This window comes from Leptonychotes weddellii, chromosome 7, assembly GCF_054177405.1.
Source record: "Leptonychotes weddellii isolate Sample4059 chromosome 7, ASM5417740v2, whole genome shotgun sequence".
Classification (NCBI taxonomy): domain Eukaryota; kingdom Metazoa; phylum Chordata; class Mammalia; order Carnivora; family Phocidae; genus Leptonychotes; species Leptonychotes weddellii.
In genome coordinates, this window is record NC_138375.1 from 24,328,287 (window position 1) to 24,349,874 (window position 21,588).

General features: G+C 45.9%; 1 protein-coding gene across 4 annotated transcripts in view; it reads right to left on the reverse strand.

Annotated features, from left to right (window-relative positions):
• Nucleotides 1-21,588, reverse strand: part of ADAMTS12 (ADAM metallopeptidase with thrombospondin type 1 motif 12) — a 263,545-nt gene that overhangs the window by 112,319 nt on the left and 129,638 nt on the right. For 3 of the 4 annotated variants that reach the window (XR_014146874.1, XM_081825967.1, XM_081825966.1), the window contains exons 4-6: nt 14,869-15,065; nt 14,052-14,135; nt 2,390-2,514 (exon numbers count right to left, since the gene is read on the reverse strand). Coding sequence is in view for 2 of the 4 variants with exons in the window: in XM_081825967.1 (XP_081682093.1) it covers nt 2,390-2,514; nt 14,052-14,135; nt 14,869-15,065 (406 nt within the window). In the remaining 2 variants the exon portion in view is untranslated. Of the gene's footprint in view, nt 1-2,389; nt 2,515-14,051; nt 14,136-14,868; nt 15,066-21,588 lie in introns of those variants that run through there. The other variant, XM_081825969.1, reaches the window with a different exon arrangement.

The following is a 21,588-nucleotide window of genomic DNA, read 5'->3' on the forward strand; positions in this document are numbered from 1 at the left end:
AATGGCTGCGTAACAAATTATCCTGAGACGTAGCATTGTTAAATACCCATTTATTATTCTGTGGTTCAGGAAATAAGACAGGCGTAGCAGGGACAGTTTGTCTCTACTTCATGATGTCTGGGGCTTCAGTTGGATGGCTTGAAGCATAGGGGCTCGAATCAACTGAAAGTTCATTTGTTTGGAAATCTGGCAGTGGATGTTGCCTAGACTCAAAAGGCTGGTGTGCCGGAAGAGCTGGGCTTCTCAGGCATCTCACTCTGTCTTTTTCTGGTCCCTGTACCTGGTCTCTCTGTCTTGGCCTTTTGTGGGAGACGAGTCAAAGGATTTGTGGGCATGTTCTAAAAACACCACACTGGAGGATCAGGGAGCGCTTCATGGAAGTACTACCATTTGAGCTGGCTATTGAAAGATGAATGTAATTTGAAATAGCAAAGGTAAGAACAGAGGTTCCCAGAAGGGGTTGATTTGGCTCCTCACCCACTCTGAGAGGACATGTGGCAGTGTCTGGAGACTGTTTTGGAGGAGGCTGCTACTGGCATCTTATGGACAGAGGCCTCCACGCATGGGACAGCCCTTCACAACAAAGAATTAACCGACCCAAAATGTCAGTGATGCCAAGGGTGAGAAATCCTGTTTTCGAATTTGAAATACTCTCCACTGTTTAGGAGCTGGTGAGGTTCATCATACATTGAAACCAGGCCCTTGTTCCAAAGAAGAAAAATTATCATAAGAGAAAGATTATCATAATAAGAGAGCAGATCCTTCATATCCTTATGGGTAAGAGTTAAGAGTATAACTATTAGGGTCCAACTGCCTGGATTTAAGTCTCAGTTGTACCTGTTAACAGCAATGAGATTTGGGGCAAGTGACCTAACCAAACCTCAGTTTCACCCTTTGCAAAATGGGAATGGCTAATGGCAGTCAACGACCAGGGTTGCTCTGGAGGTTAAATGGAATGATGCTTGTTCTAATAGATGTAGCACAGTGCTACATCTAACACTCCCCAAATGTCAGCTCTCATCAACTCACTCATTTCTTCATGTGAGAAGGAGAGAAGAAATGATTTGTGCTTTCAGGGCAAGAAGAGAGGTGGAGCTGACACAGCTTCCAATGGCGGCCCGGAAGCCAGGGTTCTTCCTCGACTGAGCTCTTTTCCTGGCTTCTTGCCCAGGTCCTCAGTGTTTCCTGCCCACTTGCTGGCTCCCCAGGGCCCCTGTGCTTACATTCCCTACTCACATTAACCTACCTCCCAGGGGAACTACTGATGTCACAGGTCCCAATATGAGCCTAATGTAATAGGTTTATGTCACAGACTTCCTTTGGAAATTGTTGGCATTCAACCAACATTTTGACACTATCACTCAAAAGAATGATTCTGATGGTTGGAGTGAAAGCTGGTTATCATCCTTTGCAGGCCATCACATGCACTGGGATACCAAAGGGACAGATGACAGGCCAAAATGTTCAGGGGCAGTCTGTCCCCCCAGGGAGAACATACACACAGGACCTTCCAGCGCCTGAGGTTCTCGGTGGCTGAAAAGTCAAGCCAAGTGGCCTCTTCGAGGACACATCCCTGGATTTCTTGATGTCTCTGAATCTGCGAACTTGATGTCTCTGAATCTGAGAACTTACCTCCCCCATGAATGAAAGACCTTCGTTTGTCTGGATTAAAATAGTGTTTGGTACACAGCAGGTATTCAACAAACATTTATTGAATCAATGAGCACACATAGCCTCCCAGAGCCTGGGTTGATCAGAAAAGTTCATTAGCCTTTCACAGCTATGAGTCCTAGAAGGTTGATGGTTTTTATTGTTCTGTAATCAGAACAAAATATTGTCTTCATGGGGGTAAAGGGAGACAAGTGTAAGAGAACAGCTCTGCCTATTCGGGGTGGGCACCTGCTGCCTATAGTCTGTCTTCAACATCAGTCAGGGATGGGTTACCAGGAAGACTGATTTCTGTAGAGATAGTTGCATGTTTCTAAACTAGAGGAAATTTTTTAAAAATAAAAGAAAGGATCGGAAACCTCATGCTTAAGAGTTACAGTAGTCTTTAATGAGAATCTGCAAACAATCTTCCTGATTGTTTATGGAGCTTCACGAAAAAGCCAATTTTAAAGATGAAATCATCGTTGGGATAGGGAAAAAGCCTGCAATTTGCCCGCAGATGCAGTTCATTAACATGGAGAGTTTTGCTACACACATTTACTAACTGCCCCCTCACTGGTATGGGCATTGGGAGTCGTCTGGATCATAGAAACTATCTTTAAAAATGACTAAAAGCAGCAAAGAGTAGGCAATAATGCATAAGTTTGAATACGGGATAACTCGTTCACCCACCAGCCCCCCCCATTTGCAGCCCCTGGCTTCCACATAGTCCCCGGGGTACCTGGTGAGGAGGACAGCCACATCATGATGGGCCGGGTTGAGGTCACTCTTCGGATTGATGCTTTTCTGCCACTTACAGAAGCTGGACAGTGTCTTCTCCGCATGGTGGACGATTTTTAATCCTTGCTAGAGAAAGAAGAGGAAGAGAAGGGCACAGCTGAGCTTCTCATGCTCAGGTCTCATTACACAAGTCCTCAGAAGCAGCCGAGTGTGATGAGCTCTTGGTGGGCGCCTCAGACATCTATTTGGCAGGAGTTTGTCAGAAGCCAACTTACTCCCTGTTCTCAACACCATTACCCTCATGATTTTTATTAAAAGAACCTGAAGTCTGATTGCTGCTGCTAGGACTTCTAGTACTATGTTTTAAAAATACTTTTAAAATATCTTGAAAATAATAACCAGTCTGAATTAAGGCTCAAGGGTTGCAATAGAAAATCTTACAATGCACTTCTCAGTATGATTCTATGTGGGTTACTTACTACTTAATTTTATGTGAAATCCCATACTTTTGAATCAAAGGGAAGCTTTCAGTGGGTGACAGTGGGTAAGAAGAGCCCACACACTCACATACTCACATACCCATACACTTCACACTCTCACACACCCACACAAAGGGTCATTTAAGCTCCCTGTCTAAGCAGCCATAAATATACAAACTTATTAGAGTTAAGGTGACCACACAGGCAGAGGCAGAGGGACCCTATTTTAGAATGTTCTCCTTTGACTCACAAAGTCCCTGGTCAGGGCACACAGCTCAAGATGGGATGCCACCGGATCAGAAAAGCTCTGTTTTTGCTTCAATATTGGCTGGACTCACCATTTTGTAGGACTTACATACCAATCCATGAATGTTTGTTTAAAGAAAAGTGAGTGTTTACAAACTTCCACTCTCTCCAGGACCTGAGCCAAATTCAGTGTCAGCAAGGACACCTCTTCATCATCCTGGGGCAAGCAGAGTCATTTTCCAGATGTTGCAGCAGGAACTCTGCCTCCAAGTTTCCCATCATTACTAAGAGCCCATTTCCCTGAAGGGCCTTAGGTTTTATGCATCTAGTCTTGTCATTTCGACAGTGAGGAAATCCAGGCCAGAGAGGGGCACTACCTTAGCCAAGTCACACATCAGGTGTCGGCAAAGCTGTGCTTTGAGTCTAGGTTTTCAGGACTAGTCTGGGATTAGTGGTTTCCAAACTGTTGAGGACTTCTCTCAACTCACTGCTGGAATAACTGGAATGATTTAGCAGTTAGCCAATGGATGATTATTGCTTATTTCTACTCCCCTAGGTCACACTCCCACCCTGGGAAGGAGACAAACACAGGAAGAAACCCTCCACTTCTGAGACACCCAGCTCTTCATCCCCCTCCTGCTCTCTGACTGCTTCTCAGGCTCCTTTACAGGCTCTTCTTCTTCTGCCCTTTCTTTTCGCTCATTGCTTAGTTCACTCTCAATCACAGTCAGATTTGGGGAAGTCATCTATATGCTGCTGACTCTCAAATCTATAACTCATTCCAAATCTCTCCTAGAGTGCAACTCGTGCACTCAAATCTCTTGATAGGCACCTTCTAAATGGTACCACAAGAGCCCCCAAGTCAGCATCCCCAAAGTCCCCCCGCCCAGTATTAACCTGCTGTTCTTCCTGCTTCCTCTTAGTTGAAGTACCATCAGCTTAGCGGTCTAATCTAGAAACACCAGGGTCCTCCTGTTGGTCTTCTCTCCCTCCACATCCTGCATCCCCATCTGTCCTCGTGTGCTGCTAAGTCTCCCTCCCCTCCACTTTTACTCCCAAGCTGAAACTCTCATCATTTCATGCCTGAGTTTATGCTCGCATCACCTCATAACTGTTCTCCTTTCTTCCTTGTTCTTAAATCCATCCTCCATGCTGTTGCCAGGCTGATCTGGTCAAGACCAAAGTCTGCCCATATAATGGCCCAGGGCTCAAAACCCTTCAAAGTCTGACCTCCAGGAAGCTCTCCCTTCATCTGCAACCTCACCGTGTATGCTCCGGCAACATTCAAAAGGCTGGTATTACCTTCCCTCCACACCCTACACGCCATATACCAGGCTCTTTTCACCTTTCTTTTTTTTGTAATATTTTCTTTATTTCAGAGAAAGAGAGACAGTGGGGAGAGGGGCAGAAGGGGAGGGAGAGAGAAAGGGAGAGAACCTCAAGCAGACTCCCTGCTGCGCACAGAGTCCTATGCGGGGCTCCATCTCATGACCCTGAGATCGTGACTTGAGCTGAAACCAAGAGTCAGACGCTTAACCGACTGAGCCACCCAGACGCCCCTTCACCTTGCTTTCTTCAAGCTGCTCCTTTATCTAGAATGTCTTTCTTCCCACTTTGACCCCGTCAACCTATTCAGCACCCATCCTTTAAGACTCAATCTGAGCATTTCCAGGAAGCCTTCCCCAACCTCATTCTGGATGAGGTTCCTGCCAGTTTATCTTGTGCCTACCTGGCTCACAGCACTTGCTGCCCTGGCTTAAAATGATCAAACTGCGTGCCTGTTTCCTCCTTAGCTCTTTCAGATCAAAGACTGAGGTTTATTCCCCTACTCATCTCAGGCACTGCCCGGAGCCTGGCGCACAGCACGTATACACCCCACATTGAGGCTGCACCCCACCCCCCCACAAGGAATGGAGGAAAGGTGAAGAATACATCCACTGTGCTGGACAAAAGAGCCGCTCCCACAAGGACAAGGTTTGGTGGTGAGTCAGTGAAGAGGCAAGATCTCCTGCAGATTAGAGAAGCGGAAGGTAAGGGGTCAGAAGCATAAGAACAGAGCAACAAGCATCTGTAATAATAATTCTGGTGCCTGTAGGAGGAACTGCTGGGAGGCAGGTCCACATGGATCACTCGTGTTTCTTCACATCATCTGAGCAAAGGCACCGACAGCTTTTGTCTCTTTCCAAGGATATGCAGAAACAGACTTGGAGTACAGAGTCAGTGTTCCCCTCCAGAAAAGAAGACAGATTTCTTTGCTGTCCAGGGGAAAAAAAAAAAAAAAAAAAGGATAATGGCTCCCTCCAGGGCACAAGCTGACAGATCTGCTCACAAGCACCTCGGAAGGGCTGATGTTTCCTTGTGTTGGGATTCCTCAGCTGAGATCAAGCCCACAATGTGCCCAGCATCCACCTGGGCCGTCCCCGTCACCCCGGCAAGGGGACAAGAGGGGCAGCTGCAGACATGAAGCTCAAGCCGTGTGTTGTGCTGTGAGGAAGAAAGTCCTCCTTCCCTCCCCGGAAGGCTCATGTCTTCTGCCAGCATCGAGTCCAGGGACGCATGGCCGGAGAGCAAGTGAGCTCGCAGGGAGAACAAAATCTGAGACCCTTCATAGCTCATGATGGCAATGAGGACGAGAAGGGAGAACAGAGACCCAGCAGTCAGGAGAGCGAGGTCGAGGCTGAACCGTCTACACACACGGGCCAGGTGTGCAAGGGTGTCGAGGTAAGCCAGCAGCAGGACGATGGCAGAGGGAGTGAAGGAGAGGAAAAGGAGCTGAGAAGTAGATGGCAACGAAGGGGATTATTCTTCCCACGTTCCATCATTCCTGCAAGAGCAATTCTGGAATAACCTGGGGGTTAGTCACTGAAGAGAAAAAAAAAATGTTAGGGCCTGAAGGCTCTCCTCGAAATCTTCCCTACTGCTTTTGTCATTTTTTGTTTTTTTGTTTTTTACAAAGCAAGTGCCCAATGAGCTAAGTTGCTGATCATTTGTGGCTGGGTCCCTTGCCCCTGTGTAGGACTTCCATGCACGATATGTGGCACTTAACACAAGCTCAGTGACAGGGTCATCAGGATACCTTACTACTTTTCTACTAAATGTCGTGACTCTGCCAGGAGGTTTTAAATGAGCACAATTTTTCTGTGTCCTCTTGGCCTCTTAATCTCCAAGTCTCATAAAAGGTTAATCCAGGAAACACTTACTCGTTTATTTTCTTGAATGCACTTGATCACAGACGCCTCGAGAAGCATTAATTAGCTCTGCCTCAGTACCACATGCCCTGAGCATGCCCGAGTTGCAAAAGAACTTTAGGGAGGTCATGCTGGCTCACCGAATGTGGGGAGACTTGGACTACACATGTTCTATAAAGCACCCTCATAAGTATTTGAGCTTATCAAGACAAACACCCGTCCACACTGATTTTGCCCCCCCAAAATAGCTTTCCCTTTTTGTTCTTTTACTGTTTTTTACTCACATCATTTTCTCAAGTGAGTTCAATTCACTCCCCACTTCCCCTTCCCTACTCATTTGGGTACATGACACCAAAGGATGGGAAGAAGACCTCAAGGAAATCAGCAACAGCTCACAGAAACAGCCCCAAATGGGAGACAAGAAATGATTTTGCAAAATGTGGCTTTTGCTATAAATTGTTCTCTCTGGATAAGCTCCCTTTATAATGAAAAAAAAAATCTTGTATCGATTTCCTTGGGAATTGTTAGTAGCAGCTTGGGATTCAATGCATAACCTGATTATTCTCTGCCAGCCAGGCTTAGGTTCCTAGGAAAAAAAGAGACTGGACAGAGAAAAGAAAATAGTACAAAGTTTTACATGAAAACTAAAGAATAACTCATCTGTCAGAGAAAAGATTCTTTTTTTTTTTTCTTTAAGGATTTTATTTATTCACTTGAAAGAGAGAGAGCGAGCTAGTGCACAAGCAGTGGGGAGATGCAGAGGGAGAGGGAGAAGCAGACCCACCACAGAGCAGGGAGCCCGATGCGGAGCTTGATTCCGGGACCCTGGGATCATGACCTGACCCAAAGGCAGATGCTTAACCAACTGAGCCACCCAGGCGTCCTATCAGAGGGAAAGATTCTTGATTTAAAAAAGTGATGAGTGTACAAATTGTTTGCCAATATTTTTGACACTTATCCTGAAAAAGCTACAATTATATGGGTTATTACAGACCTAAACATCCTGGAGGGCAGGAGAAATCATCACCCCAAATTCCCAAAACTAACAGGCTTTTTAACTCCAGAGTCTCGCAAAAGGGAACCCAATATTAAATCACTCCCAGACCAAGAGGGAAATTCATTCTCTGTGAAAACAGTCACCATCTTCCTGCTTATCAGCCCTCTGGCCGCTGCTCCTTCAAGCCAGCCTGACACCCTCAGGCTCCATCCCAGATGGCACATCCAGCCTCATCCTAACTCACTCCCATCCCTGTTTTTTCTGTATCCTATTCTTAAAAGAAGTCTCAAAGTTAGGATCCTAATCTTGTCCTTCCTACTTTCTATTTTCCTTCAACAATTCTGCACAATTTTGTGCAATGAGCATACCAGCAACAAGTTTACAGGGTTGTGATAGGACCTCAGAGATGATGACGAGAAGTAACACTTACCCACTGGTTTCTACGAGCCAGATACTATGCTAACTAATGCAGGAATTCACATGTCTGATTCTCACAGCAACCCTAGGAAGTAGATATGATTATCTCCATTTTACAAAAGGAAGAAATGGAGGCACAAACAGGTCAAAAAACTTATCAAATTTCCTATAGCTTAAAAGGGGAGGGACTAATGATACATCTGGAACTCTCCCTGACGTCAACTGCTCAGAAGAGTTGGAAAGAGGAGAGTAATCCTAACCTTAACCTCTGGCCCAAAAGGGGAACAGGGAGGTCATCGAATGAATTGGTCTAAAGTGGAAAGGGCTTGAGGCCAAGTATGTGTCCAAGTCTTTGAGGGAGAATGAAATGTTCAAAGGATAGGTTTAGGGTCATAACAGGAAAATGAGAGCTTGATTCAGGGCTGGAGGGAGGCAGGATAGGAATGAGAGGACACTGCCTCCTATCTGAAGCTACTCTTTGATTTTGTGGCCCATGATGTCTCAGTATGACTGACATGTCTTTCCAGCGCATGGTTTTGGGTACCTCAGTTTCCGCTGGTCTGAAATATGACCACCTCGTCTTTGAGAAAGCCTCCAGGATGCTCCAAATTGAGTATCATGTCCAATTATCCCGGTTTATTCTCAAAACATAATGAAAATCCATAGTGGTTTTTACATAGCAGTGACTGACAAACAAAAACTGTACTTTATGTATTAACCAGAAAGTCTCTTGGACCCACCGCAGGAAATGAAGTCCAAAATGATGTCAGCTGTCAGATGTGATTAGAATAAGAAAGACAGGAGTTATAGAAAGGCATTATGGAGGCGGCCTACCTCAGCATTCCCACCTCGTGTCACTTTCCACGGAGCCCTAGAACCATCTCTCTAGTGCCTTTCTCTCCATTTCATCCCTCAGTTTGGAACCACCCACAGGCTCCCCCAGAATTAGATCCACATCCCTTTATTTGGACTCTATCCCTTTACAAGGCTTGTCATGACCACGGCCACTGCTGACCCTCATCTTCGCCCTCTGACTGCTGACTTCACATGCTCACTCTTTCCCTTATCTATTATGTACCAATAGGGCTAGGTGGGGAGCAACACCAGACCCAGCCTCTGTCTTTAAGTCTTGGATACTAATGAAGGGAAGTGCATCAAACAAATAGATGTTAAATTACAACTGTGATATGTGCTATGAAGGAGAAATGCACAGCACTGTGAAAGCATATGATAGAATCTTGCTGGGCATGAAGGTCAGGGAAGGCTTCCCCAGTAAACTGACCCTTGAACTGATATGTGAAGGATTAAGGGGTCAACTAAGTGAAGACAAGAAGGAAGACGGTTTGGGCAACAAGACCAGTGGCAGGAGACACCATGAGAAGATTACTGCTCTATCCCAAAGGCAAGAGGGGCATGGTAAGAGACGAGAGAGGGAATTAGAAAAGCACTAGATGGCTTTAAACCAGGGGTGGGGGTCAGAGAATGGGTGCCAGGAGGGAGTGTCATACCCCCAGGAGGGTATGACTAGATTACCATTTGGCTGCAATGAGAAAACGAGATTGAAAGGAATCCAAGTAGACCAAAGTAAACACAACTGTAGCCCAAGAAAGAGAGGACTTTATCTTAAATTTAAGTGATAGAAATGCAGATGGTCAGACAAAACTGGCAACACCTACCAATGGACTGGACAAGAGGGATGGGAGAGGGAGGTGTCATGGATGTCTCTGGATCTCTGGCTTCCACCTCTGGAAAGGTGATGATGTCAGCACAGAGACCAGGAGTGCAACACGACCAGGTGTACATGGAGAGGGGCAGATGGGGACCCACGATTCTCTCTCCTGCCTCCTGCATAGTCCACTGTCTCCTCTGTGCATGGCAAGGTTACTCAGCCTCCCATCTGGGGGTTCATTATCAGTGATGTGTCCTCATGTGTAAGATACTAGTTTACATGCTCAAGCTGACCGTGCAAGTCCCTCTACCTGGAATGTCCTTCCTCACTAGTTAATTCCTTCTCATCCTCTAAAACCCAGCTTAGCCTTCCTAGCCTGAGTGCTCTTTTACTTTTTTTTATACTCAGGACAACTCAGTTTGAAATTTTCTATTTTGTGCTTTTGCACATCAGACTCTAAGCCTCAGAGGCCAACATAGTGTTTGACATACAGTTAATATACCACAATCCTCTTTTGATTTACAGGTGGCGAAAAAACAGTGTATGCAGCAATGATGTCACTTCTTCAGAGTTACCTTCTGGATGAGTGCAAAGTGAGACTAGAACTCAGGTCTCCTTGCTCACAGGAGGAGTCCCTCCTAATACCTCACACTGTACTTTCTGTCTCTGGCTGCTACCCTCATGTCAGTTAGGGCTGGGATCATTGTCGCTCATTGTGGTCAGAGCTGCTCATTAGTCAAAGATGTGAAGGTAGCTTGAGTCATGATCTGGCAATCAAGAAAATGAGAATTGCAGAGGCGCCTGGGTGGCTCAGTCATTAAGCGTCTGCCTTTGGCTCAGGTCATGATCTCCAGGTCCTGGGATCGAGCCCCACATCGGGCTCCCTGCTCGGCAGGGAGTCTGCTTCTCCCTCTCCCTCTGCCTCTCCCCACTGCTCCTACTCTCTCTCTCTCTCTCTCTGTATCTCTCTGTCTCAAATGAATAAATTAAAAAAAAAAAAAAGAAAAAGAGAATTGCAAATTGTAACTCTTTGATGAGACAGCAATTCTATTGTCAAATTATGGACCTTGTATCACATGGAGGGAGATTCTGTAAAAGTCTAAGATATTTGGCAAGTAAAAGGAAGGAAGCCATGTTTTTTGTTTGTTTTGTTTTGTTTTTAGCAAATCATTTGCATCTCTGCTCTTGCAAAATCAGAACAGGAAGAAGAAAAACAATATTATTGTGATGGAGTCAGAGAGGTAGCTGCCAAATTCTTTCAAAGGATTCTGTTGAGGTTGCTTTTAGGCAACCAACGTGAACAATGGAAACACAGGTAAGGTAGAAGAACCCACAGCGACACCCTCCCCCCCAAATACAGACAGGCCTATTAGGCAACCCACCTCAAAATACCCATAAGCCCTAGCTGACCAATGGGTCAACTGACACCCAGACACCAAAAAAGAAAATTCCATATGTTCCCATTCGTCCTCACCTTCCTTCTTAACTATAGCCTCCACACTGCCTCCCGGCAGACAGTCTCTCCCCTGCTGTCCTGCCTGCCGCTCCCTGGCAGTGGGTTCCGTAGACTTCTATCCCTTTTGCTCTGTCTCAAGTCAATTCTTCCACCTCCCATGCTGCTGGCCTCCACCCAGTTGGGTCACCCCACCTTTGGTGGCCCCCCAATCTGATCAGGAGACTTCCACAGTCTCCAAGGGGCATTGTTTCCTAGGGATGGAGAGATGTGGAGTTTTAAGGGGCCTGATCCATGGAAGGCACACTTTGAGGTCTGACTAGCACTCCCACAGGGACTGCAGAGGGGAGTTTCTCCTTGGCTTTTTGTTTGTTTGTTTGTTTGAAAACCCTAAACTTCTACACATTCTGCAGTTATGCATGCATGTAAGAGAGATCATTATACAATGGTGGATATTTGTCTTCCAAAGTATCAAAGCATAACTTTTACAAAGCTAAAAATGTAATTTTCATACAAATATATAGTGAGCATGTTAGGGATGTATTTAACTCATTAATAAGAAGATAGATAAGATGTCCAAGCTGGTTCAAAGGCAGATACAGGAAAGTGATGCCACTTTAGCTGGTGAAACTATAAAGAAAGAATGCTGGAATCAGATTGCTAAATTAGATACAAAATTAGTCAACAGACCAATAAAACCGCAACCTTCAGAGAGCTCTCTGCTAGATACAAATTATTGTCACTTCTTCTGGACAAAAATCATTTATTTGTACCCTGTCAGTTTTCTGCATCTTTTTTTTTTTTTTTTAAAGATTTTATTTATTTATTTGACAGAGTCACAGCGAGAGACGGAACACAAGCAGGGGGAGTGGCAGAGGGAGAAGCAGGCTTCCCGTGGAGCAGGGAGCCCGATGTGGGACTCGATCCCAGGATCCTGGGATCATGACCTGAGCCGAAGGCAGACGCTTAGCGACTGAGCCACCCAGGCACCCCAATTTTCTGCATCTTAATACCTAACTTTACTGTGTCTAGGACCTACTCAATAAGCACTTAAAAATCAGGCAAAATTGCATTCCCATAGAGTCAGATAGGTCATGTTAGACATTGAAAAGATACATAGCTTTTGTGTTGCTTGGTTTCTAAGTTTTAGAAAAATTTTCATAACAAAGAGTTCACAGGAAGGAAAAATAATACATCCATCAGTATTCCAAGATACCCAAAGTATGCCTTGAGTGATTCGTTAAGTGGGGAATGGTAGGGGAGAGAAAAAGGAAAATGGATCCAGGCTCCAGATATGATTGTTTTTCAGTCTTCTGATTGTGGAGGCCAAAAAACAGTAAATCCTGCCTCGAGCCTTTTGACCTCAGGTGTCTTGCAGAGGGAGACTTGAATGAGGCCATTCTTCACATATTTCAGCTGCTAGGTAAGGTCAATAGTTTGTAAAGGCATTTCACCAGGTTGGCTGGTTCATTCCTTCATTGAATGTCACTTCATTCATTCATGTCCCAGGCACTGTGTTACGTGCTGGGGATACAGCCAAGAATAAAGAAGGAATTCACATTGTGATGGTGGCTAAGATAGGCAAGAGAAGAGTAAACAGATATACAGAATAGCAATGAGCTGTGAGAGAAGTACCAATAAAGGAAGTAAAGCTTATTCTGTGATGGAGAACAGCAAGTGGGGTTGGCTTTGAGTCGGCTGGTCACTGACACTTCTCTGGAGAGGCAGCATTTAAACAGAGATCTGACAGGTGCCAGAGAACGTGCCAACCATCAGTAGAGCCACGGAAGGGGTGTTTCGGGCATTGGCAATCATAAGTTGCACAAGCCATGAGGCTGAAAAAGGCCACGCGTGTTCCAGAACCTACCTGAAGTCCAGGGAGTTCGAGGTGGGAAACAAGGCAGAGAGCAACATAAGGAAAGACGGGAAAGGGGGATGGAGGCATGATCATGAAGGTCTCTGCAGGGCACGGTAGAAATTTTTGATTTTGTTCTAAAAACAACAGAAAGCTATTTAACAGTTTTGTGCAGTGGAGCAACTCAATTTTCATTTAAGATTACCAGTCTAGGGGCGCCTGGGTGGCTCAGTTGTTGGGCGTCTGCCTTCGGCTAGGGTCATGATCCCAGGGTCCTGGGATCGAGCCCCGCATCGGGCTCCCTGCTCCGCGGGAAGCCTGCTTCTCCCTCTCCCACTCCCCCTGCTTGTGTTCCCTCTCACGCTGTGTCTCTCTCTGTCAAATATAATTTTTTAAAATGCAAAAAAAAAAAAAAAAAAAGATTACCAGTCTAACTGCTATATAGAGAAAGGATTATGGAGGGCAAGTCTTAAAACAGGAAGACCATTTGGGAGTTCCCTGCAGTAAGATTACAATAAGGCCTAAAGCAACGTAATGACTGTAGAGATGATGGACCGTGGGTGGTCTTGAGATGATCTTGAAGGTAGCATTGTGGGCCTTGCTGTTGAATGTGGACGATAAGAAGAGGAGGATTCAAGAATGACTCCCAGGCTTATGCGTGGTTAGCGAGATGGGTACCACAGAGGGCTGGAGCACGGGGGCAGGCAGAATTGAGATGATCGGGCTGGGAGCAATCAAGAATGCCACGGTGGACATACTGAGTTTGCAAGTTTGGGTGGGCTCTGACACATTCAGGGTGAAATGGCAAGGAGGCATCAGGACATGAGTCTGGAGCACAAGGAAGAGGTCTGGGTTTGAAGAAGAAATTGAGAGTCTCAGCATGTAGAAGACATGTAAGTCTCTGAGAACAGATGACATTTCCGAGGGCAAAAGTACAGAGAGACAAGACAGCCCAGAGTTGAGGGGTATGTATTAATATGCAAGAGGTAAATAAACAGTATAAAGAGTTCAACATTTCCATGTCCCTTTTAACTTTTACTGAAACCACGCAACCATTTCATGATTTAGTCTTTTTCACTGTGGAACATTCTAAGTCACTGCTCTAAATCTGATTTGTGTGTTACTAGACAAAATGACTGCCAGGTGATTCCAATGATGTCTATCTCAGAAATGTTCTCCATCTCCCACTTGACAGCACAAAATTCCCAAGAAAATAATACAGAAATATCATTTTCCTTCTCAATAGGTTTCTAAACACCTTCCTGGTGCTCCCTTTCTTGTCCATCGAGAGCTGTCCTGTCAAGGAGGTAGTGAGTGTAAGAATACAGGTCAGAAGACTGGAGAGAAACTACCCCTTACCTCTTCTTCTTCAAGTAGAATGAGCCGAACCACAACAATGTGAATTGCATTGCCAATGCTTGGGTTGTGGAACAACCCAGTGACCTAGAGTCAGAAATGGAAAACCATTAGCTCACATGAATAGGTAACAGATAAATGCCAGAGGAGGGGGGAAATAGCATTGTGATGCACTTAAAATAAATGTCATCTTAGAGGTCAGGAATTCTGGGGAGAGTACAACGAAGAGTGAGAGATGCCCCCGGCCCAATCCACATTATGATACCTAAAGGCAACCTTTCCAAGGTGACTGGCTGGCTGTCTGCTTGCGGGACTGGTGCCTTTCTTCTCTTTGACCCTTTCCCCGACCCAGGGTCTTTCTCTCTTTTATTGTCAGTTCCGGAGGCAAATACCTTTCCCCATCTCGACAGGACTAACACTCTCTCTGGGGAGGCAGAAACATCAAGAATGAGAAAGGGAAGTCTGGAATCAGGGGTCATTAACTTTATTCCAATTCTAACTACCTTTAGGAAATCATGTTCTAGTTCTTTGCCTCAGTTTACTTATCTGTGCACTAATATAAATTGGTGAGATAAACTCATACTAAAAGGACTGAGTCACTTGAGAAATACCTAGTAGAAAATACGTGATAAATTCCAAACTTCCCTAGGATATGCATTTTTAAGAGACAGACTAATTGGTCCTGAATTTCCATCCTTCCTCATTTAGGCAGGGAATAGATTCATATATACATGTGAAAAGAACAAAAAAGGTCTCTCTTATTTTTGGAGGGTGACGCCTATTCCCCAGCTGCCTCTCCCCACCCCACAGTCTGACTTACCATGTTCATGATGGTGAGGATATAGGACTCCACGCTGTCGCTCCCATGATACTCAATCATCTTCGTGTCGGCCACCACCAGCGTCTCCACCCATCGCTCTTTGCTGATGGAACGCCGAGACAGGCCTCTGCTGGGCCAGTGGTTCCTCTCCCACCTCTCTCGCTGTAGCTCCACCTTCTGGGAGGTGGCAAGACTGTCTAAACATTAAACAGAAGACACGGGGCTAACGCTATGTCTCTCCATATACTACTCACCTATGTTTTAAAGATTCAAGGCCATAAGTTTAATTTATGTTTAACAATGTAGGTTCTTTTTTTTTTTTTAATATTTTATTTATTTGACAGAGAGAGACAGAGAGCACAAGCAGAGTGGCAGGCAGAGGCAGAGGGAGAAGCATACTTCCCAAGGAGCAGGGACCCCGATGTAGGGCTCGATCCCAGGACCCCGGGTTCATGACCTGAGCCGAAGGCAGACGCTTAACTGACTGAGCCACCCAGGCGTCCCAGGAATACAATGTTCTTATATATATGCCTGAAATGGAAGAAGGGACCAATTTGAATGATTATGACCAAGATAACTGAAATCTGCATCTTACAGGGATTCAAAGTACTTCTTTGAAATAATTACTACCTATTTCATTAAATAGGTCCCTCACTATTAAGAAGATGTTATAATCAAAACTGGGAACTTTTTCTTTTCCTCCTCCTCCTCTAAATTATTCAGTGCCTACTATACGCCAAGCAGTGTACAGGGTTTTAAAACGCCAAGTTGTTTATCCTCATGAACATTTGAGGGACGTACTTCTATCTCTGTTTTGCACATGTGAAAATTAATGTTCAAAATGCCTGGTTCAATAATTTCCCCAAAGTCACACAGCTCATAAGGTCCAGAAGATCCAGGTTTTTCTATGCCCTAGAGTCATGCGTTTTTCATATATGCCACATTGTCTCCCACCGAGTAAACATGCATACAACTGGAGAACATGTAAGCTGGAAAAGCTGCATATACTTCTAGAAGGTATGAAGGTAGAGTCGATACACTAATTTGCTCTGTAACCCTTCCCGCTGCCTCAGTTTCACTGTCTATGTGAAGTCAGAACACACTGAGGAGTAGTTACCAAAAAAAAAAAAGAGAGAGAGACATAATCATAAGTCTGTAATTTCAAATTCATTTATTATGAGCTTCACTTGAAAGTAATAAAGCCATATTTTGGTAAAATAACCAGGATTGTGTTAGCCTTGCAGGGAAGTCTTGTGAAGGTTTGCAGATGAGGAGATGGTTAACCCCTCATCTGTCTGTGGGAGAACAACGTTCTACTTTCCTTCTCCACCTGCTTTACACGGATAAGTATGCCTTCCCTCAGAAATCTCCAGAGATGTTTTCAACGGGTTCTAACTCTGCACCCCACTTATCCCCCTGTCTGTCACCCTCTTTTCAAAGCTCATGGGAACGCTTCAGACTATGTTTCCAAATCTCTCTGTGCAAGCCAGGGAGCAAGCCACACTTGAGCCCACGTGGGGCCTGTGTCTGGGAAGGGGTGTTAACAGACCAGGCCAAGCAGAGGAATCCTATCAACCCGCTTAGGTGTGATCTCCTTCTCTCAATCCCTCCTGTCCCTGCCGTGTGGGGGCAGATCTCCTCCAAGCTGCAGGGATGCACAGTGCTCTCCCTGAGCCCTCTCCCTGAGCCCCCTCCCTTGGCCATGTAGGCTCGTCACCCACCCCCGCTCTCAGAGGCTTCGGCCGGCTCCCTACAGTTGGCACAGAGGGGGCGATATGCAGCCCGTTCATAAGAGCAGGACCCCCGCCGCAGGCTGCAGCTGTGGGTGCCGCTCCGCTCAGGCCTCAGGTGCCTACGGTTAGGAGCTGGGGGGACACTGGTAGGATAAAGGTGACCTCTCTGCTTCTCCCAGTCCTTTCTTATCTCACGTCTCTGCCTTTACCCACCCCCCTCCACCTTTTATCTCAACATCGATCAGCAGAGTTTGAAGCAAAAAAACAAAAGATACCTTTAAAGCCCATCAAGTTATTTCCAGCAAACAGGCGAGTTCTCAGTAAATAAAACGGCAGGTAGGAGGAAACGTGGAAATGAGAATGCAGTCTGGTGAAGACGTGTTCCAACAAGACCTACGCTAAGCACTTGCTAAAGGCCAGATGCTCGTGCTAATGAAAATGTCATCAGGTTTCAGATAATTCCCAAGGTAGAGATGTCTCTTGTATCACGGACGGTGCCAGAAGCCTTGCAGCAGTGGTGGGATTCAATCTGGACCCTGATGGGACCGAGCAGGAAAAGAGGATCGTATCTATCTAGGCCGACTTTGTGAGGTTCTCTTGACGTCATCCCAGACTTAACAGAAGAAACGCTTCTGTTCAAAAAATTTTAGGCTGTAGAAGAAGTCAGCCCTACACATTTATCTCCAAGGCCTGGTGACAAAGCCAGACAGCTCCTCGGGGGCAGGTGAGATGCCAACAATTCTAGAAAGCTCCCCTGACCCTGCCACCCCTCCCAACACACACAGACTGTCTTAGTCTGCTCAGGCTGCCATAACAAAATACCATAGCTTAAACAAGAGAAATCTATTTTCTCACAGTCCCTGAAGCTGTAAGTCCAAGCTCAGATGGCAGCAAGTGCAGGCTCTGGCGAGGAGCTGGCAGGAGAACTGGCTCTCTTCCTGGCCGCGGATGGCCACCCTCCCACGATCTGCGAACATGGTTTTTCCTCACTGTGTGCACGTGGACAGATCTCTCTTTCGTCCTCTTCGTCTACGGCCACCCATCCTGTTGAATTAGGACCCCACCCTTATGACCTCATTTAACCTTAGTTACCTCCCCAAAGCCCTATGTCCATATACAGTCACCCAGGGAGTTAGGGTCTCCACAGAGGCAATTTGGGAGGACACAGCTCCGTCCATACACCACGCCACACACACTATTCAGAGATGCCTCTTCTGGGCTGGGATGGCTTCTGGGCAGGCCTCACACTGAGAGCTTCCCACACTGCTGTAGCTCCCTGCTCTTCAGGGGGCTTCCAGTGAGGCTGTGAGCACAGAAGGGCATCTCCTGTAGCTTTGTCCTGAGGGCCTAACACCATGTCTGGCAAACAGTGGCACCCAGTAAAGGCTTGATGCGTGGGTAAAGGAAAAACTGAAGATGAATCAGACACAATTTAGGAATCACAAATACAGGAAAACTGCAAGTGCTCTCTACTTTTCCCTCTGGGATGACTCATTTCAATTAAAGAATTCTCCACACTGAAACTGTGAAGCGTTTGTTTTAGGGGGGTGAAATCTAGCCACGTGGGCAGTTTACATCAGGACAATTTCCAGTCCTGACCCAGGGCGGACTCTTCCCAGGCCTGAAGCTAGAGAAGGGCAGCTCTCTGTGCTAACAGAGCCAAGGGCCTACGGATCTCTGCAAAATACAAACGATGGACTCCTTTTTCCCTTCCGCAAACCCCGCATGCTTTAGGCAGCTCTTCACGGAGCTCTCTCTCATTTAGAGCTTTCCGGGGTAGCAGAGCTTTTACCTGCGGCCCATCTCTCAGCCTTCCGGGGGGGCCAGGTCGTCTGCAGACAGGGAGGAAGCATGGCTGGAGCCAGGGGCTTGGAGGAGGCTCAAGGATGACCAGGGAACAAGGCAAGTGAACACAGAGGGGAGAAGACCCAGGAAATGATACCTGGACTCTAAGGGATGTTTTCAGCGTGCCAGGAGCTTCTAGCCCGGACAATGAAGCCACGTCTCCACTGAGGTACATGCTCAAGGCTCTGCCTCCGTCCCTAACTCAGCTGTTCCCTCACCTCGATTCTCTTCTGCTGCCTCATGCACAGATTTCTCATAGAGAGGGGGGATGTCTGCCTGGCCTATAAAGCGTTACTTACCACTAACTGCAAACGGGCCATTAACGGCACCTACCGCCAGATTTGAGGCCCAGCTGCCCCCACGAAGATCCTCTCAGGTTAACCTTCTCCAGGCCACACCCTACAGCTTCTAGACAAATGAGACCCAGGGCCCTGACTGCCCCCTTCCCACCACCAGCCTGGGTGAGGTTCCTGAAACAAAGCTCAGCAGCAACACGATCACTGACAGCCACCGCCTAACAAGAGCCTGGCCTGTGATAAGCACTTTTATTTGATCCTTTATTAGTTAGTTCTCAATAACTTTATAAGTCTTATTATTGCCATTTTAAAATAAGAAACAGGAAATTCAGAGAAGTCACAAAATTTGTTTAAACTCTCTAAGCCAATAAGCAGCAGCCCTGCATTTAAAACAAAAAATTGTTTTTTAAAGATTTATTTGAGAAAGAGAGCGCGCACATGTGCACATGCAGGAAAGGGATGGAGGGACAGAGGGAGATGGAGAAAGAGAATCCCAAGCAGACTCCACACTAAGTGCAGAGTCCCACACAGGGCTCAATCCTAGGACCTTGAGATCAGTATGTGAGCCAGAATCAAGAGTCAGATGCTTAACCAACTGAGCCACCCAGGCACCCCAGCAGACCAGCATTTTAGATGAGTCAGTCTGAATGTCATTTAGATTGGTGGTGTGGAGATGGGGGTGGGGGTCCTGAGAAACCTCTGGCTGGAAACTGCAATGTGGGGAGTAGAAAGGATTAGCTCAAGACGGTCATCCTAGGGGCACCTGGGTGGTTCAGTCATTAAGCGTCTGCCTTCGGCTCAGGTCATGATCCCAGGGTCCTGGGATGGAGCCCTACATCGGGCTCCCTGCTCGCTGTGAGGCCTGCTTTTCCCTCTCTCACTCCCCCTGCTTGTGTTCCCTCTCTCACTGTCTCTCTCTCTCTCTGTCAAAATAAATAAATAAAATCTTTAAAAAAAAAAAAAAAAGACGGTCATCCTAGGGGAAAAGGTGGACCAGACACCAGCTGACCCCAAAGCTCCAAGTCCCTACCAGTCCTAAGCAAAGCTCGAAGGAAATTTGTGTAGGAGAAGCTCAACAGGTAATTCGTGACTTTTTGCTACTGGCTTTCTGGAAACAATGTCTCACTTCTCTTGTACAATCCAGACATAACCTACTGAGAGAAGATGTCCTGGACCCAGATGTGGTGGCTGGAGAAATGGCACCAGGAAAAAGGAAGAACATTTTAAGTCTGATAGGACCTAGAAAGCTTCTATTCAGGCCCACCATTGACAACTGTTCACTCCCCGACCCCATGGGCCTGGACTGAACCACTCCTGTACTGAGCCACTTATAGGTCCCATGACCTTGGAGCAGTGTTCTCATCACCTCCCCCACCCTCACCGCCCCCCCCCCCCCATGTAATGAGGAAAGTGAACTGGACTCCTACTTTTAAAAATGTATTTTAGGGGCATTCTCTCTGCTTCAGGCGGTAGGGCATGCGACTCTCGATCTCAGGGCCGTGAGTTCGAGCCCCATGTTGGGTATAGAGATTACTTAAAAAAAACAAAAAATAAAAAAATAAAAATGTATTTTAGTAACAGAACCCTTTCTTCAGACAAAGATTATGCAAAAAGCAAGGAAAAGAAAGAATCCCGAGGCACACGTGGCAGATGGCACAGAAAGGGAGTCCACGTGGCAGAGCTAAACCACCCGATGACACCATCTCTAAGGGTCCTTTCAGCCCTGGGTGTTGTTCCAGTTGAGCAAAGACACCTTCCATTGCCCATACAACTCAGTAGTTTGCTGCTATCACACACTTACGACCAGACCCCTTTCCTGGGAGAACACAGTTGCCTTTCCCAACCGAGCTGAATGTCAGTACTGGTGCTCATATTCAGCAGCAATGATAGTTAAGCTGCTGGAGGTGTTCGTCTCTTCGGACCAGCTTTGGGTAGATCTGAAATGCCTCAGCCAGGAAGCTCATTTTCAGTAAAAAGAAGTCTACTTTATTCACTATGAACCAAAACTGTTTTTGTCCTTAGGTAAGAGACTATCCATTTCTCAAAACTGGCCACTGCTAAAGTGAAGATGTAGGTCTTCAATGACAAACAAGTGAAGCAACAAGAGTCTAAGTGTTAATAAGCAGGAAATGTCAAAAGCAAGTACTCCCCAGGTTTAGGGCTGTGGACAAAAAGTGTAAGTACCTGAAAAAATCAAATGATATATGCTTCCCAAAGGCTGACTGGTCCTGGTTGGCAATGCCCTCACTTCATTAAGAACGTGTCGAAAAGGGAAAAGGAAATGACGAATCATTTTGGAAATGTGAAACCTCCCAAAATAACAACATAATTAAATCAAGTGCAGGTGAAAGGGAGGGGTTTTTTTTGTTTTGTTTTGTTTTAAAGCGCTCCAGAGAGCCGATAATCAGAATGAGAATTTATAAAACAGTATGATCCATTATTATCTTATTTTAAATTGTCAATTTCATTCATTGCTAACACTCACAATGACAAGCAATTCCACTGATTTGAGATCTAATCCCACACACTTTCTTTCCCTTCCTCATCCTCTGACAGAAACACATGGTACTGGCACAAAAACAGACATATAGACCAATGGAACAGAATGGAGAGCCCAGATATGGACCCTCAACTCTATGGTCAAATAATCTTCGACAAAGCAGGAAAAAATATGCAATGGAAAAAAGACAGTCTCTTCAATAAATGGTGCTGGGAAAATTGGACAGCTATATACAGAAGAATGAAACTCAACCATTCTTTAACACCATACACAAAGATAAACTCAAAATGGATGAAAGACCTCAATGTGAGACAGGAATCCATCAAAATCCTAGAGGAGAACATAG